Source organism: Chanodichthys erythropterus, chromosome 22 (assembly GCF_024489055.1).
Source record: "Chanodichthys erythropterus isolate Z2021 chromosome 22, ASM2448905v1, whole genome shotgun sequence".
In the NCBI taxonomy this organism is placed as follows: domain Eukaryota; kingdom Metazoa; phylum Chordata; class Actinopteri; order Cypriniformes; family Xenocyprididae; genus Chanodichthys; species Chanodichthys erythropterus.
Genome location: NC_090242.1, coordinates 12,725,998 through 12,747,281, shown reverse-complemented (window position 1 = coordinate 12,747,281; position 21,284 = coordinate 12,725,998). Strand labels below are relative to the sequence as shown.

At 35.5% G+C, this 21,284-nt stretch overlaps 2 protein-coding genes across 2 annotated transcripts in view; one reads left to right on the top strand and one right to left on the bottom strand.

Annotated features, from left to right (window-relative positions):
• Positions 1–8,480, top strand: part of nek6 (NIMA-related kinase 6) — a 16,596-nt gene extending 8,116 nt beyond the window's left edge. Inside the window, exons 2-10 of the mRNA XM_067375630.1 lie at positions 341–418; positions 779–922; positions 2,972–3,034; positions 3,134–3,244; positions 4,705–4,813; positions 4,916–5,023; positions 5,179–5,273; positions 6,120–6,233; positions 7,785–8,480. Of these exons, the coding sequence (XP_067231731.1) occupies positions 356–418; positions 779–922; positions 2,972–3,034; positions 3,134–3,244; positions 4,705–4,813; positions 4,916–5,023; positions 5,179–5,273; positions 6,120–6,233; positions 7,785–7,895 (918 nt within the window). The 5' untranslated portion in view covers positions 341–355 and the 3' untranslated portion in view covers positions 7,896–8,480. The remainder of the gene's footprint in view (positions 1–340; positions 419–778; positions 923–2,971; positions 3,035–3,133; positions 3,245–4,704; positions 4,814–4,915; positions 5,024–5,178; positions 5,274–6,119; positions 6,234–7,784) is intronic.
• Positions 8,481–9,417: 937 nt separating this feature from the next.
• Positions 9,418–15,487, bottom strand: psmb7 (proteasome 20S subunit beta 7). The gene is made up of 8 exons (XM_067375471.1): positions 15,382–15,487; positions 14,381–14,474; positions 14,172–14,269; positions 13,925–14,065; positions 13,017–13,132; positions 12,726–12,784; positions 11,792–11,943; positions 9,418–9,623 (listed from the first exon to the last, which is right to left on the bottom strand). The coding sequence occupies exons 1-8, from the start codon at positions 15,441–15,443 to the stop codon at positions 9,512–9,514; spliced, it is 834 nt and encodes a 277-aa protein (XP_067231572.1). The 5' UTR covers positions 15,444–15,487; the 3' UTR covers positions 9,418–9,511.
• Positions 15,488–21,284: the final 5,797 nt, after the last annotated feature.

Genomic DNA, 21,284 nt, shown 5'->3' with positions numbered 1-21,284 from the left:
ACATTTAAGTATAGGTACCAATCATCTCCATAGCATTTATACCACAAAATTCCATACTTAATGTTCAGGGTTTCTTCAAATCCCTTTTCCTAAATATGAGCAGATGTAATCTTAGCAAGCACCTCAAATTAGCAGTTAATTCACTGCTGTTTTGAAGCACTGACAGCTGCTCGTTTGATCTCAGCCTTTGTTTGAACGGTTCAGGATTGTTTTTCGTCGTTACTGAAAAACTGCAATTAAACAAAGCAGCCATCTGGAAATGAAACAACCTGTTTGATAAAGCAGACGTTGCGAATGCCTGTCTTTTGATTGACTCCATGCCCTTTGTTTTTGCCTGTAGGTCTGGAATGTCATTATGGAGCAGAACAGCCTTCAAGATCTGAATAAAAATTACACAGTGCCAGTACAGAACGACCAGGTCTGACCACACACACAGACACACACCGCCCACGTGTGCAGCTGCTGGCACAGGCCTGGGCTCACGTGGCATGCGCTGTTATTACACTCATCAACGGCAGACAGAAGCTTTTATGAATCATCAATCCAATAATACTGACATTATCACGCTACTCTGACTCTCACTTAACACTGTCTCTTTCTGTTCCTCTATCTGTCTCTAAGGGGAACATGCTATTACATTTTACATGTACATTTATACATATGGCAGATGCTTTATACAAAGCAACTTGGTACACATTTTATCAGTTCTTGATATCCCTGGGAAACGAATCCATGACCATAGCATTGCTTGCACCATGCTCTTCTGTTTGTGCTACAGGAAGATTATGGATATGGATATGAATACTATTCGGATCTGTCCAACTTCCTCATTGAGAAAAAGATTGGTCGTGGTCAGTTCAGCGAGGTTTATAGAGCCACGTGTCTACTGGACAACCGGCAAGTGGCACTAAAGAAAGTACAGGTGAACATTTACATAAATTGAAATTGCATTTTGCAGCATGTATACTAAGCACAATGCCTAAATCTTCTTTATGCATAGTATTCCTAGATAATCTTATTACATTTGAAAAATGTGCAATGTATAACCAGTTAAATTGTGTGGAATTGAGAATCCCATCATGCAATACGCTTGACTTAAACCTTACATTGCCAGTGTGACAAATGAACCAAGAATGAATTTTACCATTTATTACTCAACATTTAATCAGATGTTTACACAAAATCTTTTCCTTGACTCACCAATGAATCATCAAAAGTTAACAAAATTGGATTCAAATGTATAATAATATAATATAATAATACAATGCTAATATAATATAATAATACACTGCCCGGCCAAAAGAATTCACTGTTTGGATTTAAATAGGCAAATGCTAAAGAGTCTATGATTAGATCATTATAGCTTTTCATTTCTTAAACAACCATGTTGGAAGACACATCATGGCCGTATTCCAGGATGACAAAGCCAAGATTCATCAGGCTCAAAATTGTGTAAGAATCGCTGGGAGGGAGGATGAAGAATCATTTCACGCATGAATTGGTACTTCTGAGTCATTGGGATGTGCTGGAGGAGACTTTACAGAGTGCTCACCTCTTGCATTGTTAATACAAGATCTTGACCAAAAATTGATGCACCTCTTGATGGAAATAACATCACAAGACATTGTCTTCCTACATGGTTGTTTAAGAAATGAAAAGCTACACACTCCATCAGTAAGGGTTAGAAGTAGGGCTGTCAAACGATTAATTGCGATTAATCGCATACAAAATAAAAGTTAAAGTTTGCATAATATATGTGGGTGTACTGTGTGTAATTATTATGTATGTATAAATACAAATGCATTCATGTATATATTTGAGAAATATTTAAAAGAATATTTTTATGTAATTTATATTATACGTAAATAAAAATATTTTGTACATAAATAACATATTTCTCTTAAATATATACATTTATTTGTGGGTATTTATATATACATATTAATTACACACAGTACTCACACATATATTATGCAAACTCAAACTTTCAATCCTGTTTTGTATGCGATTAATCGCGATTAATCGTTTGACAGCCCTAGTTAGAAGAACTGTTGCCAAACATATAACATGCTAGAAACATAATGATCACTGCAATAATTATCCAATCATAGACTCTTAAACATTTGCCTATTAAAATCTAAACATATATACCTTTTATTTATTTATGTTTTTGGGCCAGGCAGTATATAATATAAATAATATAAGGAATGTATATAATGAACTATACTAATGAACCAGCATGAATTTTAACATCTTAATCACCAAAAGTTAAGACATTTTTACACAAAATTGGATTAAAATGGAATATAATATAAAATAATATGAATAATTATAAAAAGTATAAATTATAAATAATTATAAATTAAATTAAACATTCAATGTAGTGGTCATGTGACCAATGAACCATGCATAATTTGTATCTCTTTCTTGATACTGCATTTAATCACTAAAAGTGTCTTTTGTTTAACGCAAAATTAGATTAAAAATGCAAATTAATATAAGTAAATATATAGAAATGTATATTTGTCACATTAAATTAAATATGCAATGTAAATGAGGTCATGTGACAGTGTGATATACTACTTTTATCTTTACATTTTGTATACTGTTTTTATTTAGTATTTTAAAGAAATAGTTGACAGTAACCAGTATATACTGTTCACAGTAAGTAGTATACTAGCATTCCATTGCAATCATAGCCTAGATCTTCAAAATCCTGAGCAATTTCATGTGAACTTCTAAGAAATCTTGTTTTCAAGATGGTTGAAAGAACCGTTTAAGATGTTGACAGATTGACATACAGTTAAATCTGTCAACATCTTAAATCACGGTTCATTCAACATTTTTGAAAACAGAATCCTCTACTAGATGAAAACAAGATTTCTCAGAAGTGCGCCGCAAGCGATTTTAAACCGGTGCACATTTATCTGTGTGTTTAGGTGTATGTTGTAATATTAATATGTTTCCTCAGATCTTTGAAATGATGGATGCTAAAGCCCGGCAGGACTGCATTAAAGAGATCGACTTGTTAAAGGTTAGTCGCATTTTTTTTTTTTTTTTTTAACTCATGCATGTGTCACTATATGACATATGACAGTTTGTGATATATTACGTTTTCATTCTGTAATTGCAGCAACTGAACCATCCAAATGTTATAAAGTATCTGGCCTCATTTATTGAAGACAACGAGCTTAATATCGTTCTGGAGTTAGCAGGCGCTGGTGACCTGTCCCAGATGATTACGGTCAGTCTCATTTGACACATGAACTGTGTAAATTTTAGCGGCATCAAGTGGTGAGCTTGCGAATTGCAATATAGAGAAGCTACGGCGGCCAACAAAGGACAGAGATGTCATTGTGTGAGACAGCAGAGAGTAGCCAGTCAAGCAAACATGCTCAGATAATAGAAACATGCCGGCGATTGAAAAATCGAAAAATGGCGATTTAACATGTAAGGGGACCTGCAGAGTATGTATAGAAATGGCTCATTCTAAGGTAATAAAAACATAATGATTCATTATGTAAGGTCTTTATACACCACCAAAAACATAGTTATGTATATTATATTGCATTTCTGTCAATAGATCCTCCTAAAATTTACACATTGCACCTTTAAATGGCCAAATATTTTTTGGAATCCCATTTCTTGTTTTAAAAATTGAATGTGCAAGTATCAGTGTTATTTTAAAGGGGTTCTATTATGCTTTTTTACATGTTCAACTTTCTTTAGTGTTGCTGTTTGAGCATGAAAAATCATCTGCAAAGTTACAAAACACAATGTCAATCAAAGGAAGTTATTCTCTATATCAGTGCGCACTGTTCCTGAACTCCCTGAAATGCCTTCATTGTAGTCTTGAGTTTTCTTCCAGGAACGTACATGTCACAATATTCCTCATTTAAATAATTCCTGCCCAAGTTATATGCAAAAAAGGGGGCAAAGTCTGGTTGAGTTGCATTAGGCCCTGTCTCAAATGGCACACTTTATGTACATTTGCACAAGACAGCAGATTGTTCCATTTGTCATTTTTAGGTTTTAGATGGGTGCTCGTGAGCGGCCCATATGCGCCCCTAATGCGCACTTTTGCTTAGCCCGAAATAAAGCGAAATGAAACTTCTACCCGCATTACATCATGAAAGTGTGAAAGGACCTTAATAGTGTGTTGAAGCTTGATAAGGGGTGTGAGATTTCCAAAACTCTCGCAACGTCAACCACACTGATCCAGCCAACCAATCAGAGCACACTGAGCTTTTCAGAAGGAGGCGCAGGAACTAAACAGAGCGTTACTGACAGACTGGGAAAAGAGGTGCTGCAATCGTGTAAAATATGTGAAAAATCATGTGTTTTCTTGAACATTCAAAGCATGTTCTAGTAGACCCCAAAAACTAAATCAAGAAAAGGTTATAATAGGTCCCCTTTAATATCATTGATATACTATTATAGTTTTGTTAATATTTTAAATTAGATTTCATTTCAATTTTAGTTAAAGTTTTAGTAATTTAATTGTGTTTTTGACATTTGTATTAGTTAGTTAGTTTTTAAAATGTATATATAGTTTTTTATTATGTTTTAGTTTTACTTGTTTTAGTACTTCATCTTAAATTTAGGTAACATTTAACTTTATTTTTTTTTTTTTTAAGTTTGTTTAAATTTATTTCAGTATGGTTTTAGTTTTGGTTAATGATAATAACCCTGGCATGTGTGTAGTATTTTAAGAAGAAGCGGAGGTTGATTCCTGAACGAACGATATGGAAGTATTTTGTGCAGCTCTGCAGCGCGCTGGAACACATGCACTCCCGCAGGGTCATGCATCGAGGTAAACGCATAAACTCTCTTTCTAAAAGAGACACGCATGATTTCTTTCATTGATGTGACCCTATTTCTTTTGTACTCCTGCCAATGTTTGTGTGTGTATCAGATATAAAACCAGCCAACGTCTTCATCACAGCTACTGGAGAGGTCAAACTGGGTGACCTTGGACTAGGCCGATACTTTAGCTCCAAAACCACTGCTGCACACTCTCTTGGTACCACTGGCCATTCACACACTCAAATAAACACAATTCATGCATACACATTGACTGAAATAACAGAACCAGTCCTGACAATACAATATACTTTCTAAATACACAAATGTGCTTAATGTATAAACTTGCTTATTGTGTATCTGTGTCCTTCCCAGTTGGAACTCCATATTACATGTCTCCTGAGAGGATTCATGAAAACGGATACAACTTCAAATCAGACATCTGGTCCCTGGGCTGCTTGCTTTATGAGGTATACAAACACATATGTATTCTATACACATATAATGTCTCTTATACTCACCCAGGCTGCATTTAATTGATCAAAAATACAGTAAATTCAGTAATATTGTGAAATATTATAACAATTTAAAATAACTCTTTATAAATATATTTTAAAATGTAATTTATTCCTGTGATGCCAAGCTGAATTTTCAGCATTAATCTAGTCTTTCAGTGTCACATGATCCTTCAGAAATCATTCTAAGATGCTGATTTGCTGCTCAAGAAACATTTCTTAGTATTATCAATGTTGAAAACAGTTTAATGTTAGTGTGAAAACCATGATACATTTTTTAGGATTTCTTCAGAATAAAAATTATTTATTTATTTGAAACAGAAATGCTTTGTAACATTATAAAACAGAAATTTCTTAATAAATCTAATGCAAAGTATTTCTATATATTGTTTTTTTTTTTTTTTTTTTTTCATTTATGGTGGATTGTTTGCATATTATGTTAAGTTTGTGTATAGTTTTACCAATAAAATCTAGTTCAACTTGTTGCATACTGTTGATTACCAATAAGTTTTTTTTTTTTTTTTTTTGTCCCTTAATTTGAATGAACAAACAAACAAAAAACTTTTTTTACACTAATGCACTTGCAATCAAAGTCTATAGGGCAAGACATTGCACCAGATTAAGTGTTGAAATACAATCTTTTTTGAATGTTGAGCTCCAAGGGTTAACATGAAGCTATGTGATAGTGTGACTGTCAAGTAGTAAGCCTGGCAACATTACGACAATACTAGCGAGGACACCAGAAAGAGACTGATCATTTCCTTTAAAGGATGTCATGAAAAATATTTCTGTCTCTGTCAGATGGCAGCTCTACACAGCCCTTTCTACAGCGACAAGATGAACCTGCTCTCATTGTGCCAAAAGATCGAACAGTGTGATTACCCACCTCTCCCATCAGAGCACTACTCACAGAAGGTACAACACACACACACATTTAGGGGCCATTCACACAGAGCATGTTTTTCCATTCCACTGCACTACTTTTCCATTGTTTTTCAATGTAAACAGATGGACATCTTTAACAGTTGCACTCGCTTCTCTCGTCTTTTGCAGTATCTTGCGCACCGCATGGCATTCTAAAAACACGGCGCCCAAGTTAAAAGAAGTTCTTTAAAACAAAAAAATAAAAACGCGTATCCACTGACCTAGGTCTCGTGTTTTTAAAAGCTAAAATGTGTGAACTGGATCTTACATGCCTGTGTTCTGACAGCTCAGTATTCCAATGAGCACAAAATCACATAATGCCCAAATATTGGGTGAAATTTCAATTAGAGCAATTTTATATTGTCACATCATAGTGCTGAATTAAATAGTTGTAGGGTTGAGGCAATGCATTAAAGCATGCTGTTATTTCAATATTTGAATGCCATTTAGCATGTGAAGTTTAGCCAAAGTGCTTTATAGCAGAAATGAAAAAAACAAAAGTTGGTAATATTTTATAATGTTTTTGAAAGAAGTTTCTTCTGCTCACCAAGGCTGCATTTGTTTGATCAAAAATACAGTTAAATAGTAATATTGTGAAATATTATTACCATTTAAAATAACAGTTTTCTACTTCAATATATTTTAGCATGTAATTTATTCCTGTGATCAAAGCTGAATTTTCAGCATCATTACTTTACCGGTCTTCAGTGTCACATGATCCTTCAGAAATCATTCTAATATGCTGACTTTTTTTGGGAAATTCTGATACACTTTTTCATGATTCTTTGATGAATATAAAGCTCACAGGAACAGCCTTTATCTTTTGTAACAATGTAAATGTCATTTTTGATCAATTTAATGTGCCTTTTTTCGAATTTTTACTGACCCCAAACTTTCAAACATAGAAATGCTATGATGCCTGAAGATGCTGTATAGGTAGTCAGCTTACTAGATTTTGTAACAGCACATGTTAACAATCATAGCATGAAATCACATACTCCCTTGAGTAGGTACTTATTTTGAATAAGCACTTTGTGAGCACTAAAAAAGTATGTTCTATATCAGGGTTTTTCAAAACTGCACATTTTGTATGTCTCGACACACCCACTTCAGGTCTGGCTGACTCTACTGATGACTTGAATGACTTGAAAGGTGTGTTAGATGAGGGAGACACAAAATGTGCAGTGCTGGGGGTCCTCCAGGACAGGTTTGAAAACCCTTGTTCTATATAGTGTGAATGTGTGTAGTATGAATGTAATCCAGACATACTACATTCTCCATGTCACCAGTGTCAGTTGCGTGTCGTCACCGCCCTTCCCAAATCCTCTCCCATGGCCTCATTGGATAGTAAAGCGTCTATAGTATGTACACTTCAGAATCTCGCCAGAAGTAGTAGGTCATCCGGGTACTTTTTGCCTACTTCATTTATGAGTCTTCTGAATTCAGACGTACTACTTTGGACGTCACATACTGTTTTTCAGCTGCTATATACTAGGGATGTATGCAATCGTTTGTAAACTACACACCTTGTATATGTTTCAGTTCAGAGATCTGGTCAGCATGTGTATCAACCCAGATCCCGACCAGCGGCCCGACATCAGCTTCGTCCTGCAGTTCGCCACACAGATGGAACGGTGGACGGCCAGCACCTGATACAAGCGCACACACACACCTGAAGCCAGGAGAGCCATTGTGCAAACCTGTGATCTCTGCTCTCTCAATCAAACTGATCAAGCTATAGAAATGAGTAAAGAGAGAATGCCAACAGTGTCTATACAGTTTCAAGCTGAGCATTTCTCTAGATTTGTATTGAAAGGAATGCCGCTATATATTGTTGTGCCTTCAATTGATGCATCACAGTGCTGTATGCTGATTGGTTTAGAGAAAGTTGGTTAGGTCAGGTGACCCAGTGCCTCATGTTGATTGTCAAAGCAAGGTGGTTCTGTTTATACATACATTTTCTGTAGGCCTATATTCATAAGAACATATAAAGAGCCTCACAGTTGAGTTACTTATCGCTCTTTGTTTTTCTGATACACGCATACATACACACACACACAATTGTTTAGTGTTTTCCAAGGAAACGCTCGTTAGCAAGATCTTGTTCTCTGGTCAAATATCTACCATGTGAAAGTATTCATTATATTCATTGTTCCAAAAAGATGTTATTTTTAAGGAATTGGAAACTTTCCTCATGTTAAAATGTGTAATTAACAATAAAATGTAACTAAACATTGACTTTGTGACAGCATTGTTGTGAAGAACATCTGAAGTGCTTTAAACACTTTATTAAACACTAAATTGGGAACTGGCAGCTTCTATTATCTAAGGCCCCCTGGTGATAAACAAATGATGTATTGTTATAACTACCATTTATCAAACAAAACATAATTCATGTTGACCTCTAGCTACATAAAATGATAATTTTTTTTAATGAATCAAAAATCAAAGGTTTACTCAGGCAACACAAGCACTTATTTGCATTTCAGCAACACCTGACTTACGCTACTGTTATTTGAGTGTATCTTTACACCATCTTTCATAATTTCTGGACATACACTACCATTCAAGGGTTTGGGGTCAGTACTTTTTTCTTTTTTTAAATCAATACTTTTATTCAGCAAAGTAATAAAATGGATCAAAAGTGACTATACCTTTATAATGTTTCAAAAGAATTCTAATAAATTAAGAACTTTTTGTTCATCAATCGCATTTCACAAAAAAATATTAAGCAGCACAATTTTTTTTAAGAATGTTTCTTGAACAGCAAATCAGCATATTAAAATGATTTCTGGAGGATCATGTGATACTGAAGACTGGAGTAATTATCCTGAAAATTCAGGTTTGCGTTGCAGGAATAAATTATTTCTTAAAGTAGAAAACAGCTATTTTATAATGTATTAATATTTCACAATATTACTGTTTTTACTGTATTTTTTATCAAATAGATGCAGCCTTGGTGAGCAGAAGAGACTTGTTTCAAAAGCATTAAAAAAATCATACCTTAATATTTTTGACTCAATATTTGATTAGACTGCCGTACTACGTAAACATGCAAAATAAGGAGTTATCTAAAATAAATTATGCCTCAATAAATTGGCATGCTTTAAGAAAAGAACAAGAGCAAGAATACAGCAAGATGCACATTTAAAAAAAAACACAAACTTCAACTCAAAACTTCTTTTATTGGAAATAATGAAAAATTACTAAACCACCACATAATACTTGGGGGCAAACAAACAGATTAAAGTGTAGTGGGTTTTGTCTTCTCAGGAGGTATCCATGGTGTGCACACTTTCCTCTACCACCTCTAGGTTCAAAGGAATCACAAGCTTCGTCAGAACCCCGGTAGTTCCATGCTTGTACCTGTAGTTTCCGGTTCTGTGAAGAGAAGGCACAAACAATAAAGAATTAAAACAATTAAAGAAGATGCTACTCATGCATCTCTAATCAGGACTGAAACACTGCATGTTTTTCCACATGGAGAAATACACTTTGGTGCTTTTAAAAAAAAACATGTATAATGTTAGCAGAAGATTGTAAGAGAAAAACCAGCAAACAGCTTGTCAACAACTAAACTATTCCAAACTCACACTTGGTTAGTCAAACACATGCAGGTTACAATTGCGATGCGGGTACTCATTTAACACACGGCTACTCACACAGGGCGTCCATCAATGTTATCCTCCCTTAAAAGCGAACAGTGACTTTCATTTAGTAAAATAGTCATTTAGTATAATTTAGTATCATGCAGACATGTGGCCGCCTTCATCACCAGATTGTTAAAGGGATAGTTCAACCAAAAATGTTGTTCCAAAACCATAAGACTTTAGGTCATCTTCAGAACACAAATTAAGATAATTTTATGGAAATCTAAGAGATTTCTGTCCCTCCATTGAAAGTCTATTCACGCAACGTTCATTAAGAGATCCTAAAATAAATCCATATGAATCAAGCATTTTATTACAAGACTTCTGAAGAGACACGATCGCTTTAAATGATGAACAGATTTAATTTAGGCCTTTATTCACAAATAAACATTGGTCACAAAACAATGTTTGCAGCATTCAAATTTGGTAAACAGAAGCTCAAGCATGAGGTTCTCATTCTCGTGTGTTACGCAGCACATTAGAGCTTCCACAGGAACCAATGAGGTTTGTTCTCATGCATCATGCAAGTACAGTTGAGCTTCTGTTTATGTTCGCTGATCAATATTTATTTGTGATTAAAAGCCAAAATTAAATTTGTTCATCATTTAAAGTGACCATGTCTCTTCAGAAGACTTGGATTAAACTGCTCCATTCATATGGATTTATTTATGATCTCTTTATGAACGTCTTGAAGCAAGTTTTGGGTGAATAAATAAAATTGAAGGATGGAAAGCCCTCCAATTTAATTAAAAATATCTTCATTTGTGTTCTGAAGATGAACTAACATTTTATGGGTTTGGAATGACATGAGGGTGAGTAAATGAGAAAAATTTTCATTTTTGGATGAACTAACGCTTTAATCATACTGAACAATTGTGACTGGACCTAGACTTAATGTTTTTGGACCTGTACAATAATCACAATAAGCTAATCATATAATAACAATGACATACCAATTTCTTTACTCATTTATAGAAGTGTTTATGTTGGCTGGGCATGTATGATAGTTTAAAGGGTTAGTTCACCCAAAAATGAAAATTCTGTCATTTATTACTCACCCTCATGCCGTTCCACACCCGTAAGACCTTCGTTAATCTTCGGAACACAAATTAAGATATTTTAGTTGAAATCCGATGGCTCCGTGAGGCCTCCATAGGGAGCAATGACACTTCCTCTCTCAAGATCCATAAAGGTACTAAAAACATATTTAAATCAGTTCATGTGAGTACAGTGGTTCAATATTAATATTATAAAGCAACGAGAATATTTTTGGTGCGCCAAAAAAACAAATTAACGACTTTAGTGATGGCCGATTTTAAAACACTGCTTCAGAAAGCATCGGAGCATTGTGAATCTGTGTGTCGAATCTGCAGTTCGGAGCGCCAAAGTCACGTGATTTCAGCAGTTAGGGCGGTTTGACCCGCGATCCGATTCATGATTCGATACACTGATTCATTTGTGCTCCGATGCTTTCTGACGCAGTGTTTTGAAATCGGCCATCACTAAATAAGTCGTTTTTTTTTTTTTTGCCACACCAAAAGTATTCTCTTCGCTTTAGAATATTAATATTGAACCACTGTACTCACATGAACTGATTTACATGTGTTTTTAGTACCTTTATGGACCTTGACAGAGGAAGTGACATTGCTCCCTATGGAGGCCTCACGGAGCCATCGGATTTCAACTAAAATACCTTAATTTGTGTTCCGAAGATTAACGAAGGTCTTACGGGTGTGAAACGACATGAGAGTAAGTAATAAATGACAGAATTTTCATTTTTGGGTGAACTAACCTTTTAAGGTTCTTTTTTTAAAAAGCACAATCAGATGGCCACATGAAATAATCACATGCCGCTGTGCAACAAGTGTTAGGTTTAGATGGGTGACGTTGGACCCTCACCTGACACCCTTCTTGTTGGCCACGTCATGAGGTCTCAGGTAGTCCACCTTTCCCTTGGTGATCACACACAGGTCAATGTTGCTTCCTGAGCCCAGGTCATTAAAGATACCGGCGGCAATCGCATCCCGCACAAGAAGTTTGGCCTCTTCCTCCTGATCGGCACAACCACCATCATCATTATTTCGTTACACAGAATATCGGGTTCCCACATGTTTTCACAGATAAACATATGCTTCCCAGTCTTACATGGGTACTGGATAACACTGCATTCACAAAAGACTATTTACAAATGATACTTCATATTCCACACCCAAAATGACTTTCTTTCTAAGAAGAAGATAAATTCCCATGACTTTTCCAGGCTTAAAAATAACAGTTTGTTTTGGAAATTCTCTGACATTGCCAGTTTGTCAATGACTTTAAGAACCCTGAATATACTATATGTCCAAAATGTTTGGGGTTGGATTTTTTTTTTTTTTAAAGAAAACTGGCATGCTCACCAATGCTGCATATATTTAATCAAAAATACAGTAGAAACAGTAATATTGTGAAATACTATTACAATTTAAAATAACTGTTTTCTATTTGAATATATTTTAAAAAGTAATTTATTCCTGTGATGCAAAGCTGAATTTTTAGCATCATTACTCCAGTCTTAATATTTATTGTGTAAAATTTTTGTGGAAGCCGTAATAAAAAAATTTTCTCCAGGATTCTTCGATAAATAGAAAGTTCAAAAGAACAGCATCTATTTTGCAACATTATAAATGTTTTTACAGTAACTTTCGGTCAATTTAATGTGCCCTTGCTAGATAATAATATTTATTTTATTAAATAAAATAAAAAATTACTGACCCCAAGCTTTTGAACATTAGCGTACACCTCAATACAAAAGAGCGAAAAAGACATTCAAATGCACACTAGAGAGGGTTACCTCCATGTTGGGCCTGTAGCGATCCTCAAAGACAGCCATTGCTGCCAGAGATCCAGAACCTGATGAGACAAAAAAAACATACTGACCAGTGAGAAAGAGGAGCATCTTCTGCAGTAACAGATATTCATTGAATGGTGCATGTCATGTTATCATAGAAGTCATAACTTGCAAAGGGAGTCAGTCAAGACATCCTTCATATTTTGGCACTGATCAAAGGCTTTTCAGAGACAATATCTCCCCCTTTTGGTGGAAGAGGAAGATGATTCATATAAGTATGCTAGTGTAACTCACCCATAGTGACGTAGGGCAGTTTGTCTGTTGACCCGTGTGGATAGATGCTGTATAAGTGTGGGCCGGTGCAGTCAACCCCTCCGAGAACTAATGCAGCACCAATGTAACCCTGATACCTACATATGTAAAAACATGTCACATTGTCATTGTCATATTTTTTAAACCTCTTGAAGTCTCACCAAGGTTGCATTTATTTAATCAAAATATTGAGAAATATTATTACAATTTAAAATAACTGTTTTCTAGTTGAATAGGTTTTAAAATGTAATTTATTCATGTGATGCAAAGCTGAATTTTCAGCATCGTTACTCCAGTCTTCAGTGTCACATGATCCTTCAGAAATCATTCTGATATGATGATTAGCTGCTCAAGAAATATTTCTGATTATTGTCAATGTTGAAAACAGATGAACTGCCTAATATGTTTGTGAAACCATGATACATTTTTCATTATTATTTGTTTCATAATTCATTTTTTATAATAGAAATCTTTTTTGTAACATTACAGAAGTCTTTACTGTAATTATTGAACATGTTAGTGTAGTGGTAATGTATCACGGTTTCCACAAAAACATTGCGCAGTACAACTGTTTTCAACATTAATAGTAAGAAGAAAATGTTTCTTGAGCAGCAAATCAACATTTGATTTCTGAAGACTGGAGTAATGATGCTGAAGCTTTGCATCACAGGAATAAATTGTATTTGAAATTATATTCAAATAGAAAACAGTTATTTTAAGTTCTAATAATATTTCACATTATTATTGTTTTTACTGCATTTTTCTTCTAATAAATGCAGCTTTGGTGAACATAAAAGACTTCTTTCAAAAACATAAAAAAAATCTTAATTATTCCAATATTTTGGTGGTACTGTACATGCACATCATATAGCACTGAGGTGATTCATTACCTGAAGAGCATCTGTTTGAGCATGCGGTTTGCGGTGGCGACTCGCGGGAGACGGCCGGTGGACAGAGCATGGAGCTCCAGATTAGAGGAGATGATCTGTGTGGTCATCTCAGTGTCTGCCGCGGTACCGGCTCCACAACAACTACACAAAGAGAGAGAAAGAGAGCTTCAGAATAATGTCCTTTGATGTAAGGGATTGTAAATCACAAAGATGTGAGTTGTCTGTAATGAACTGTGTTTGTACTTACTAGATGTTGGGAGAAATGTAGTGAATTTTAGAGCAGTTCTTATCAGCGACGACCATTCCTTCAGTCGCACGAGTGTCCGCACCTAAAACAACACCATCCTGAGAGAGAAAGAGATGATTTTTGTGAGGCAATCTTCCTTCTAGTCCATCATTTTTGACTGATATAAGGTTTATTTTTTCAACTAAACTCATATACGCTCTTTATCTTACCTTGTAAACGACTCCACAAATGGTGGTGCCGGTTTTACGAGCAGCTGGAGAGCTGAAACCCAGCTTAGTGATGTCTGCCTCCAGAAGGGCATTTCTATAACACAAACATTTTACGTTTTTTTCCCGAAACATCATTTTATTTTTTTCAGCCCTTTATATTAAAACTCTGCTCCTTTATAAACTCGGATAAGATGCTACATTAGCAACATAATAAATGTAGAAAAGCACTGGTTTGACCAGTCAGCATTAAGTTGTATTATGTTTTTGATTTATACAGACAGCATGACAATAACAGATTCATACTAAAACATGTCAGTTCTACTGACGACTAGTGGACACTCTTATATATCACCACTTATATCACAAGTACTCATATTTATAAAGAAAACTGGAGGAAATCATCCTGACGAGTTTTATATTAAAAAAAAAAACGCAAAAATGACTATAAATATATATACATTTAAAAAAAAAAAAAAACACCAAGTAAAGACTTTTTGTCATTGTTGTTAGAAAATGACTCAGTCAAACTATGTTGCATAACGTTTCTGTTCATGAGTAAGTTAATTAAATACAAAACGCAATATGATTAAATGAATTACAAAAGTGATTTTAGTTTTGAAAATATATAAAATTCAATGTCAAAACGTTAATTTTGCCCGAATTTACTATATGTACGTTACTATAAGCGCGGGGTCGAAGCCCACCAATAACAACAAAATATCAACAATAATAAACGAAAACACTGTAACATTAAAAAACACATTTCTAAATGCTATAAATAACGTGTAATTTAGTTTAATGTATATTTCATGAAATAAACCCATTATTCAAAAGGGTTTGGATAAATTCTCCTGAGTCATTCACACAGGCCGTGACACAACCGATCGTTAGAATGCCTTTAAATTCCATTTAAACTCTTTGTTATTTCACCGAAATCATAGAATAAAAAATACTCCACTCCACCGGCTAAATTCCCCATAATATAGAGGGCTAAATCTCACCTCTTGCAATTTTCGAAACTGAAACCACCGGGATGATACTGACACACTGAGACGGTCGCCATGATTCTGCGGTCCCGCTTCCGGGAAGCGCGAGACTAGTTTCCCTTCTGTGTTACACACTAGAGCTTCCGCGCTCGACGTCATTTCTATAGAATAAGCGCGGTAGGAACCTATAGAGCAGGAACATATACCATGTAACACGCGTTTCTGCCTCATACGCCCCGGCCATATCATCGACATTCAGATTCTAGAAAGAGTGGACATTAAAAAGAAGTGTTTACACTCCCAATTCATTGTTAAACGTATGTTTATGGCATATATGTTAGAAATAGGGGAGTTCGGGGATAGTTGTCGCAGTGAATATTTTTCAGGGTAGGTTTATTCATTCGTGACAGTCCATTTCTGTAGTCTTGGCTACAAAAAAAAAAAAAAAAAAAAAAAATGCTTTTGAACATTTTTCACCATAACTGAGCCCTTACATACAGAACCTGGTATTTTACATTTATTTGAGGAGATTTGAGTTTTTTCCCCAAAATTATTTTTTTCTTATTAAATGTCAAACAGCAGGTTCTCTTTGTGATGTCTCACTAAATCTGCTATATGCTCTTACATAAATTATCATTTTTTTTACACTGTGTTTTAACCATTGCTTCTAAACCTTACGTTGGGATTGATATATAGTTAAAAGTATTATTCTCATCATCAAAAGTACATTTGTAAGACATTTCCCCCACCGAGTAACTTTTTATCCTTTTGTCTTTCTTCCTCTGAAGTGACTCAATGAAAGGAGAATTTTATCAGTCCTGTATATAATTCACTGGAGAACATAAAGGGAAAGACATTCATGACCCTCAGACGTGTCAAAACAGGATAAATGCAGATTCAGGTAAAATTATTAGATGGCATGGTTTGATTTAGGTGTACCAATTGGCTTTTTTGAATCTGTTGTTGTGAATTCACCTTGTCCTTTGGGGATTCACATTTTTTCTAATGGGATTGGCATGCATTAGGTGTATGTTTAACAAATCTAACAAATGTCAAAGTTGACCATTTGTTCATGTTGTCTGAATGTTTTAAATACATTTTGTTTAGCCCCTTCAGACCCTGAGTCCATTGGAATGGATATTACACGGATTTTGGTTTAAACCAATAAGATTTTATGTTTTTTATAATATAAGTACTGCCTGGTCACTGATTGGTCCCTGATCTACCAATCACAATGAAAGAATGACCCATATCGTAATCTGACTGAGCTTCAGGCATCACAAAAGACATGCTAACCAACTAGACAGGAGGAGGAGGAGCTCCTTTTTTATCTTTTATGAAGATCAATGTTCATGGCTTCATCAACTTGCACCTATTATAATCGTAATAATATCAAGTGATAATATTCAAAGTTAATTTGAAAATCTTTCAGAGCTGAAGAACACAGGATTTTTATGAAGTTTGATCAAATTAATCAAATTAATTTTTTTTTTCTGATTTTGTCTTCTATGTTGTGATCATAAGCTGTCATTCATCTGTCATTTGTTTTAGTGAAAAACAGAAATAGCAAATGTGAAATGAGTGTATACACTGCAACACACACACACACACACACACACACACACACACACACACTGATGCCCTGATGCTATATGCACACAATCGTATATTTATCAAAAACAGCAAGTACACAAACAACAAAAATAATAAAACAAGTCTTTTGAGAATTCATCTTATCTTACATTTTCTCTACATTCTTATTGCATTGCTCTTTGTTACAGTGTGTTATTTTCAAAATCTTCAATGCTATAGTTCACATATTGTGTTTGAACTCTAGCTCATAAGAACTGCATGGTTAAAATATGACAATTTTTTTGTTGCTTAAGTCCTGGATGTTCATTGTAGTGGACATGAAAAAATCTAATAAAAAAATGAGTTTGCACAAATCTTTTTTTTTTAGACTCATTTATACATTAAAGAAGAGCAAATATCAAGTGGATACAAATACATTTTTGCATTGTTACACAAGTAGGTGGTGACAAGAGACTGTTAAACAAATGCATTTGTCATTTTCTAAAAAACTAATTTGTTTTGCAGAGGCTCTCAAGAAGACTGCACTGATGTCATGGATCAACTGGCAAGAAACTGAGAGGGAACTCTCAAATTGGTTCTCTGGGACAAGAGACGGAGGAGGACGGAGGGTGTCTAGAATGCACAAATAAGTAGTGTAAGCAGTACTGACACATGTATAGTTTCTGCTGCTTCTAACTGTCCCCAATTTATTTCCTGTTCAAAGCTTTCAGTAAAGACAGGGTCAAATACAGGTTCAAAATATGTATTAACATTAACAATTACATTAATTTGAACAATTATGCATATAACTTTGAAGAGATACTCTTTAATCTTACATTAATCTGCTTCTTTAAAGGGATAGTTCACCCCAAAATGAAATTTTTTAAATTATAATAATAATAATAATATTAAAAGTGTTGGTTTTAAATTGTATTCCACATATGATAGAATCTGTTAAATGTAAATTGTAGATTAATGTATTTAATTAGATTACTTAAAGCAGCATGATCAGATTATTTGTTTAACACTGATTTCACTAACACTGAGTTTGGCCCCACTGCTCTGTGCTGCCACATTAAAATGAGTCCATGGCTCAAACTGTCCTTCAGAATGAGCTACCTGTATTGCGATACAGTAAAGTCACACTATAGCAAAGCTCTCCCACATATTCTGCTATTCTAACTGCCTTATTTCCACCATTGGTGTAAGCAGTAGTGCATGCTAATAGACAAGAAATTAATGCTTTTACACCATCTTGCTGGTAATATTTCTTTAGTCATCTGGCAGTCCTACAGCCACTGTACTGAAACCACCCTTATCAGAATGTTCTACCACCTTATTTAATGAGGTCAAATTAATAATTAATGACTACAGCAAGTCAGGACCTCGGTTCAGTGGATGGTTCTTCTTACAGTCTAGTGCCCCTATCACTGCACTCTGACGCTAGGACATATACAAGCCTGGGAGTGAGCACACCCTGCTGTCCTCATTAAGGCATCTTCCAAGAACTGTCAAGTTTTTCAAAAACCATCTCCCATCCATGTCGTGTCCTGGCTCGAGCCTGCTTAGCTTCAGAAGGGAGTCTAAGCTTTGGCTCCAGCATCTCTCATTATTGGGGTGGGGTAACAGATTTTGAGAACTGGATATTTGCCCTCAAAATCTGTTCCCTCATTTTTCTTAAACAATGAGGTTCTGATATTTATTAAAATTATCCTGCTTAAACTCCATCCACACACAGAATAGAATCAGCATTTTATTCTACTACATCCAAAATCTCTTTTCATGGGGTGAGGGAACGGATTCTGACAGCTGGATTTTTGCTGTCAAAATCTTTTTCACATGTTTCTTACACAAAGAGGTTCTAATATTTTTCTAGCCAAAGCTTGTCTGTTTATGCCAATAGCCTAGAGGGTAGCATGCGCACCTATATTTCTCTGAAGCATTGGGTAACCTAAGTTCAAGTCCCGGCTCGTGGACTTTTCCTGATCCCGTCACCCTCTCTCTCTTAGACTTTACTTCCTGTCTACATACTGTCCTATCACAGTAAAAGGCAAAAACGCCAAAAAAAGAAATCTTTCAACTGGTTAATCTCCATCCACAAACAGAATAAAATCAGCATCATTTAAGCCACTACAGAAACATCTCTCATCATGGGGATGGGGGAAAGCAGCTGGATTTTTGCTGTCAGAATCTGTTCCCTCATGTTTCTCAAACAATGAGGTTCTAATATTTATCAAAATTATGCTGCTTAAAAGGTTAGTTCACCCAAAAATGAAAATTCTGTCATTAATTACCCTAATGAAGTTCCACGCCTGTAAGACCTTTGTTCATCTTCGGAACATAAATTAAGATATTTTTGATAAAATCTGATGGCTCAGTGAGGCCTCCATTGACAGCAAAACAATTAACACTTTCAGATGCCCAGAGACGTATTTAAAACAGTCCATGTGACTACAGTTGTTCAAACTTAATGTTATGAAGCGACGAGAATACTTTTTGTGTGCCAAAAAAACAAAATAATAACTTTATTCAACAATATCTAGTGATGGGCGATTTCAAAACACTGCTTCATGAAGCTTTGAAGCTTTACAAATCTTTTGTTTCTAATCAGTGGTTCAGAGCATGTATCAAACTGCCAAAGTCACGTGATTTCAGTAAACGAGGCTTTGTTACGTCATAAGGCAGGAACACACCAAGCCGACGGTCGGCCGTCAGGCAGTTTTTCTTCATCGGCCGACTAAGTTTCCTCAGTGTGTTCCGCACCGACGGCTGAAGTTGGTTCTCGTCAGCTTTTTTTTTTTTTGGCCTATTAGAAATGTTGAATCGGTGTCGGAGCTCGTCGGTCCGTCGGGCCATCTGATCATTCTGACTGGCTGTTCAGATACTGCCACCTGCTGGTACTGAAAAGCATTTCTTCTAATGCAGGCGCAGAACTGACGTGGCCGTCGGCTGTCTAGCGTTGATTTGGTGTGTCAGGCCAACTTTGGACACAGACGCTGCCGATGTGAGCCAACCTCGCAGTCTGCTTTCGTCTCCACTAGTTTGTCGGCGTCGGCTTGGTGTGTTCTGGCCTATAAGTGTTTAGAAAGTTCAATGGTTCACCACTGGGGGCGTGACTTTGGCATGCTCACCAGGGGTCATGGGCGTGTGCCCTGAGATGTTTTTGGACCAAAACAAACAAACAATTAAAACTGTCCTGAAATGGACAAATAGCAGCCCTGTGGATACCTAGGCAGTGTTCTGCCATTCTCCAGATAGCATACATCCAAGCTGGACCTCTAGTGCACCACATGCAACTAGTGGGGATATGGGATGTTTAATAGTCATTTGAATGCAAAACACCAATTTGGCAGCCAAATGGACGGGATTGGTCATTCTGCACCCCCCAGTTAAGTGGGATTTTTTAGTAGGGTTTTGGGCACTACTTACAGATTACACCACAGAATGAGCTGCATGTGGATATTTAGTAGTCCCAACGAACTTGGTGTGTGTGTGTGTGTGTGTGTGTGTGTGTGTGTGTGTGTGTGTGTGTGTGTGTGTGTGTGTGTGTGTGTGTGTGTGTGTGTGTGTGTGTAAATATATATATATAGAGAGAGAGAGAGAGAGAGAGAGAGAGAGAGTATTTTTTAAAAGGTCTTCTCAAATGTAAAACAGCAGGTTCTCATTGTGACAACTTGCTAAGTCTTGCTAAGCTACGCTCTTATATTATTTTATTATATTATTGTAATTATGTAATGAACAGCCTAAAACAACTCAAACAAGCCTAAAATTAAACTCAAACAACTCAAACAAGTGTGCTTTTGGACGATATCAGCATAAATCCTTATCATTTTTTGGTGCAAATACATTAAAGTAACTTGACATTATCATTGAAGACCAGCAATAATAATTTTCATTTTGATTACATAATAATGGCAATATGTACATGTCAAAGTCTGACATGATCCTTTGCCAGCTGTGATGCCTGGTTTCTGGTTTAAACTTGGCCCAGGTTTGTAAAAGATTTTTGGGTCAGCACACCTTAATAGCTTCAACAACTGATTGCCAATTAAGTTTAGAATACAATGAACCAATTAGAACCCAGTTTAGGTCAGATAGCTGCTAATGGTGGATATTTTCTATGTATAAACTGTTTATGTAATTATGTAATGAACATGATGAAAATAACAAGCTTTGATATTTCACATTTAAAAGACTAACAGGATGAAAAGTACAACTGATAACGAGGAAAACTGATCACTGATTATTATCAAATGTTCACAAAACAACAAGCAATTTTCTTAATTCACAGTATTTCGTTTTAGAAGCTTGTTCAGCACTCGAGGACATGCATAAAATACCAGCAT

Excerpts from the sequence above, each read along its gene's own strand:
- psmb7 (XM_067375471.1), bottom strand. The coding sequence starts at position 15,443 with ATGGCGACCGTCTCAGTGTGTCAGTATCATCCCGGTGGTTTCAGTTTC. Across the intron at positions 13,133-13,924 it reads CTCAAACAGATGCTCTTCAG|GTATCAGGGTTACATTGGTG; the intron begins GTAATGAATCAC and ends TTACATATGTAG. Across the intron at positions 9,624-11,791 it reads GCCAACAAGAAGGGTGTCAG|AACCGGAAACTACAGGTACA; the intron begins GTGAGGGTCCAA and ends TTCTCTTCACAG.